General features: G+C 39.6%; 1 protein-coding gene across 1 annotated transcript in view; it reads right to left on the minus strand.

Annotated features, from left to right (window-relative positions):
• Positions 1-5,354, minus strand: part of LOC112964030 (cytosolic phospholipase A2 epsilon-like) — a 42,110-nt gene extending 36,756 nt beyond the window's left edge. The window contains exons 1-2 of the mRNA XM_026061618.1: positions 5,328-5,354; positions 4,819-4,905 (exon numbers count right to left, since the gene is read on the minus strand). Of these exons, the coding sequence (XP_025917403.1) occupies positions 4,819-4,905; positions 5,328-5,354 (114 nt within the window). The remainder of the gene's footprint in view (positions 1-4,818; positions 4,906-5,327) is intronic.
• Positions 5,355-6,000: the final 646 nt, after the last annotated feature.

The raw sequence follows: 6,000 nt of genomic DNA on the forward strand, positions 1-6,000 counted from the left end.
GGCAGAAGTAGAAACAAGTGTGGATTCTGTGAGGATGCATCTACGTGAAGCATCAGTCATATGCTCATTCCTGAGGGCCATGAACACTTCATTGCAGTGGACTGGAAGAGAGATTCTGAGAAGAATACTTCACAAGGACATCATATTTTGCATGCAAATAAAGGCAAATTGATAAGAGATCTACAGTGTGGGAGGGCTATGTTAGGAAAAAAATACACAATGTACACAGTTGTGGAGAACAATAAGATATTACCTGGATTACAGTGTGTCAAAGATGATGCAAGGATTCAAACATGGCCATTTGCGTGGAATCATGGTGAGAATGTGAACGTGGATGTGTGGTGTCACAGGAGGATGGTTCAGTGTGAAGGGAAGGAGTTCATTTAAATTTTAAGAGCTTGCTAGGGAATGATAGCGCACAGTATGAGATCATCTACAATGTACAGATTAGAAATTGATTTGAAGAAGAATTACTTCTCACCTCCAGGAGGAGAGTTCAGAGTGGGTGCTGAGTAAGAGAAAAGCCAATGAGCTCTGTACAGACACACTGTGTACCACAAGGCAGGCAGCCCCCATCAGGGAAAATCTCAGAGTGCTGGCTGAGAAATCTGAGTACTACGAGTTGACAGCATACGGGATATGTCAGCCGGAGGATACCCAGCAAATAATCATGGAACAAACACCATGAGAAAGAGACTGAAAAAGAACATTCAAGGAATTAACAAGAGAGGTAAAGGACAGTGATGTGAACCTAGAAGGTGCATTCAGTAAGAATGTTTGGTGGTAAAGAACAAGCAGCCAAGCAAGTGAAGTGAAGGAAAAAGGGAGACTAAGCTTCCCTCAGCCTGATTCTGTTCATTCACTGAGCAGGTTTTTCAGCAAAATTCCTTCCAGTGTTAGCCTGCCCACCAAAATAATGATTACTCTAAATTTAAAGGAATGATGAAAATGTTAGTCTTATCTCCATGTTCTCAACATTTCTACCAGCTAAAAGAGCATTTTCATAGCACTCAGAACCAGTCTGTAACCTGATCTGCTTTTGCTTTCTCTCAGTACAACACTTGGCCATATCCCCCAAACCAAGGTCCTTCAGGAAAAAAAAAAAAAACAGTTCTAGAATACATTTTTGTCCCCTCTTTGGGGCATCAAAGGAGGAGCAGTACTCAGTGACTATTCCTTCTCATCATAACAGCAATGAGACAGCAATGCCTTTGGAGAGAACTGCCAGCTCTGTATTAAGCAAGTCTCTGAGACAAATGAAGACGAGACCTATCCTCTAGAGAAGGCAGTTAATGAAAAACTACTCCATATAGTACTTTCCTGCTGGCCCAAGCCAGACATGAAAGCCACTCCAGAAAATTCTGTGAGCAAAATAACATCTTCTTTTAACTGAAGCTCAAGTCCCTGGTGTCATCAATGGAAATCATGTAACTAATCCTTCTTTTCCTCTAGGGTCATCATTTCACTACAATAACACCTTGAGCAAAGCTAAATGCTAACAAATTAAAAAGTAACAATGTGTTGCTGCTGCTGCTGCTGATCATTTGTGTTACATTAAAAAATTATTAATTCAGAGAGTTAGTAATGTAACCAACTATTCATGACAGATAATTATCATAAATAGGTTTTTTCAGTAGAACATTTGCATTCCATATTGAGTCATGAACAATTCCTGGTACTTTAAAAGAAGAAAGCGTTGTTACCAAAACATGAGGATCCACAGTACATCATGTTTTTTCCACAGATGGGCAAAGCCCTGAAGAGTGTGGTTTGTTCTCACTGCAGACTTGCAGTCCTCTCTAACAATGAGATAAAACTGTATACAGGCATACCTCAGAGATATTGCGGGTTCGGTTCTAGACCACCGCCAGAAAGCGAATATCGCAATAAAGCGAGTCACATTAATTTTTTGGTTTCCCAGTGCATATAAAAGTTATGTTTACACTATACTGTAGTCTATTAAGCGTGCAGTAGCATTATGTGTAAAAAAACAATGTACAAAATATGACACAGAGACACAAAGTGAGCACATGCTGCTGGAAAAATGGCGCCAATAGACTTGCTCAATGCAGGGTTGCCATAAACCTTCAATTTGTAAAAAATGTGGTATCTGCGAAGCTCAATAAAGCAAAGCGCAATAAAATGAGGTATGCCTGTACCCTGAACCTTTAAACTCATCCCTACAATGGCAGGGTGCCTGGCAGACTAAGTAGCCTTCTTTAAAGGCTCATTTTTACCCTTGCAAAATATAAGCCTGCATGTCACTGTTCAATTCCAGGTAGTTTTTAAGGGGGAAGGGTGACAGGTGGCTTGGTCCTAGCGTCATGACTTTTTCTAGTTTTGCAGCAAATTGTTAAAGGTGAGATGTGCTCTATATTGCTTACATAAATTCAAAGCTGACAGAGCTCCTGCTGGTGCTCCTCCAGTTTCTGATATCCTGTCCAGCAGAATACCTTGATGAGCTGCTCCACTCACTGTTCATGCTACTAATCTTGAGATTATGCTTGCCAGTTTCTTGCTCTTTGCATTACTGCACACAAATGTTCAATACATCCACAGCTGATAAGCCAACAGCTAGGTTTTTTAAGCTGATAATTTATCAAGGAAAAATGCCACAGTTTTTTGCATATATGTAAATGACAAATTACAGTGTAGGAGTCTGAGAAATGCAATGCACTAACAAATAATATTCAGTGATAAATTTACTAGATTTACTGTAATTATGGGCTGGCTTACAACCATTTATGATATTCATTTGTTATGGTTCATCTTCCTTGTACTCATTTCTAACATGCTAAAAGGCAAACTATCAACTCAGGATGCCCAGACACAGCACTCTAAAGCACTCTATTGGTGCACTCAGTTGAGACTCTCATCCATTTTAAAATCTGAAGGAGGTTTCATAGCATTGATGCATTGTCGGAAAATAAAGCAATGAGGGATATTTGGCTTTCCGCTGTAGATAGGCAAGATGGCTATTACTATTTTACAGTCACAGTAAATTCCATGCAGCAGCCTCTGGGCATGTATTTCTAAAACCCACCCAGTAACTGTTTAGTTTATCACAGTTACGCAAAGTCCTCTTAGAAATCAAACTAAAGCAACTACTCAGGCAAATATTTAAGCATTGGCATTAAGGAGAGCTTTGCACCTGATTACTCATTCTGGGCCTTGGACTCTAGAGCTTCTATAAGCATCTTATCCTTTATAACACCTCTCTGCTAATGATTATCCTCCTGTTGCAGACGGCAAGCTGTGGCAAGCAAAAATCAAGGATTGCTCAAAGCTGTCCAGGAAATCTGTTGCCAGTAAGAGGCAGAAATTGGCCAGCTCGCACAAGCCTGTGCCTTTAATGTCAGTTTTCTACCAGGCTTTATTACAGAAGAGAGAAACAGATGTTCTAAAGCCAGGAGGCAAATACAGAATGACTGAGAACATCTTGGTTGTTAAACACTTGGGGATGGCCAGGCAGAACTTCTGGAAGCTGCTTCACTAAGGAAAAAATGAGGACAAGAACAAAGAATCAAAGCTGTGGAAAGAGTCCCATATCCCCATATCCAGGCGCTTTTGACCACGTAATTTTTTGTATCACTTTACATGCATTCAAAAGCATATACTGGATTCTAACAATCTTTATATATATATATAGATGCATTAGTGGTAAAGAAGTCGTGGATGTTTTTAGCCATAGATGTTTTAAAGCAAAAAACAAGTTCTGTATGGATACTGTAAATGATTACAAGAACGATATAGAGATTGGACCCTTACACTCCCTGGTAGTTGCTTTTCCTGCTTCAACCCTTTCTCACCTTTAGTGCACAGACACACACAGACACACACAGAGCAAATTTTGAACACCTAAATGCCATGTCAGCACTGGTTATGCTACTTTGCCATTTACATCAAATTTCACACCCCACTGATAATTTGTTACCATTTTTCTGCTCTAATTTCCACGTGTAGGAGCTGTCAGAGTACTATTAACAAGAATGTTTTCAATCATTTTGACAAGTTTGTGATATAAATAAAGAAACAAAGTGGTTTGTCATTTTCTATAGATTTTGAACACTTATTACAAACACGAAATCAAATATTGAGGTCTCCTGTCAGCTAGAGACACTTGAATCACACCCCATTTAAGATATCATTCAGTATGAGTTAGCTTTTTGCTTACAATGATCCAGTTTTACTTTGAAGCAGCTTGTCAGAAAGTACAGCCAGTTGCAAACTAACCAAGAACGGAGAGAAAAATCGTCACTGATAAAAACAGTACAGGTTAGACAAAATTACAGCTCTGTCTCAGGCCCTGCAAAGTCTACTAGAGTTGTTCTCCTTTTGTTGTGATGACTTGCACAGTAAGCAAAATGGACATTTATTCTGGAAACTGGCATTCATGACTAAAATCCAGAGGATCACCGACAGCCGTGCTCTGAGTAGCTGATGCTGGCAACATTCTCCATTCATGCTGAGCTAAAACTCCATTAAAGTCAGTAGAGATGGACGGTATTAAAAGAAGGCCAAAATCAGTCCCGTTTTAACAGTAAATCGAGTACATTTTCCCCAGGGATTTACTCTAAAAATTAAACCCAGGAAAATAATACACTTTGTGTAAATAGACAAAGGAATAGAATAGAAGACTAATGGAATGCAGATGTTTCACCTAAAGAGAATTTTCATCCATGAAATGTTGTTCCTATTTCTAAATAAGCACACGAATCTTTGATAATAAGCAAATTTGGGAAAAAGCTTCTGCCCTTCTCAAAAAATACGTCATTATTGTTTTAGTCCCTCCCATTTTTAGTTTGCTGAATGGGGTACCTTGTCATGAACATTGTGCTGTGCTGCATGCTGGATCATCCATTTTCTTTGCTCATTTTCCAAGGAGCTTGTTTTGCTGCTTGAATCCTGTTGAGGTAGGGAAAACAAAGGATGAAAAGGAGAGTATGATTTTTTCAGTCATATTTTATGTCCCTAATTGCAACATGTTATTTCAGCTTCTCAAYGTGAAAATGTTGCTGTTCATGAACTCCCACTATGATACCGCTGGTAGGCTGCGTACCTGGGCAATTTGTACTCCCTCATTGCTTATATCAGCAAGGTGGTAGATAAAATGAATGTGCCAGAATACTGGCAGCTGTTTTTGTGCAATATAAAAAGATATTGACTCCAGGTCCCCATATCTGCAGATAGCCAAGGAAAGACAATCTTTTTTTCTTGCAAAGTTATGTCCTACAGATAAGGATGGACTTGAACTATATGTACACTGGGGACACATCTGAATCAATTTCTCAGAGAATCCTGCCAGGTTTGTTCTATTTTCCACTTACCTGGTGGAAGGCAGCTGTTGATGCCATTGAGATCGCTGCTGCATGAAAAGCAGGTGCTGCAGAGGGCACCTACATATGAGGTTCCACAGTTCCCAATGTCTCCTGAAACATATTTACAGACCTGCAGAGTGTCAGAAGCTGCTGAACAGGTGTTTTATTACACTGAGTCAGAGCTCCACCCCGCCGGATTTTTGAAACAGGAAAATTCACCACCCACTTTGCTTGTCCTAAGAATAAGTCTGTTGCAAGGTGGGAATGTTCATTTGCAGCTCTTGTGACTGAGCAGAGCATGTAAAGAGACTAAACCATTTCCACCTAGGGGACTGCAGAAATGTAAAAAAGGTGATAATTTGGTTGATGATCTGGTAGAGATAATCATCTACAATAGGTAGTCTTGCAGTGATAATCTAAAAGACAGTATATAATTTAATAGACCCGTCTACCAAGTGTTTCAGTGCAAAGACCCTGGGAAATGGTATGCACTATTCCCTCTACAAGGGAGATGTCAGGAGAGAAGTCCACCAAAGTCAGCAAGGCATGTCTCTTTGGTTTAGAAAAAATCAGGGGACTTTTTTAATGTCAATAGATTTCACACAGTACCTTATTCTTTAAGGACTTGCACAGATGACCATTAAGCAGTAAACTAGATTACCATTACCAAGCTACCACTATC

The sequence above is a fragment of the Apteryx rowi genome, unplaced genomic scaffold (genome assembly GCF_003343035.1).
Source record: "Apteryx rowi isolate R43461 unplaced genomic scaffold, aptRow1 scaffold_183, whole genome shotgun sequence".
In the NCBI taxonomy this organism is placed as follows: Eukaryota; Metazoa; Chordata; class Aves; order Apterygiformes; family Apterygidae; genus Apteryx; species Apteryx rowi.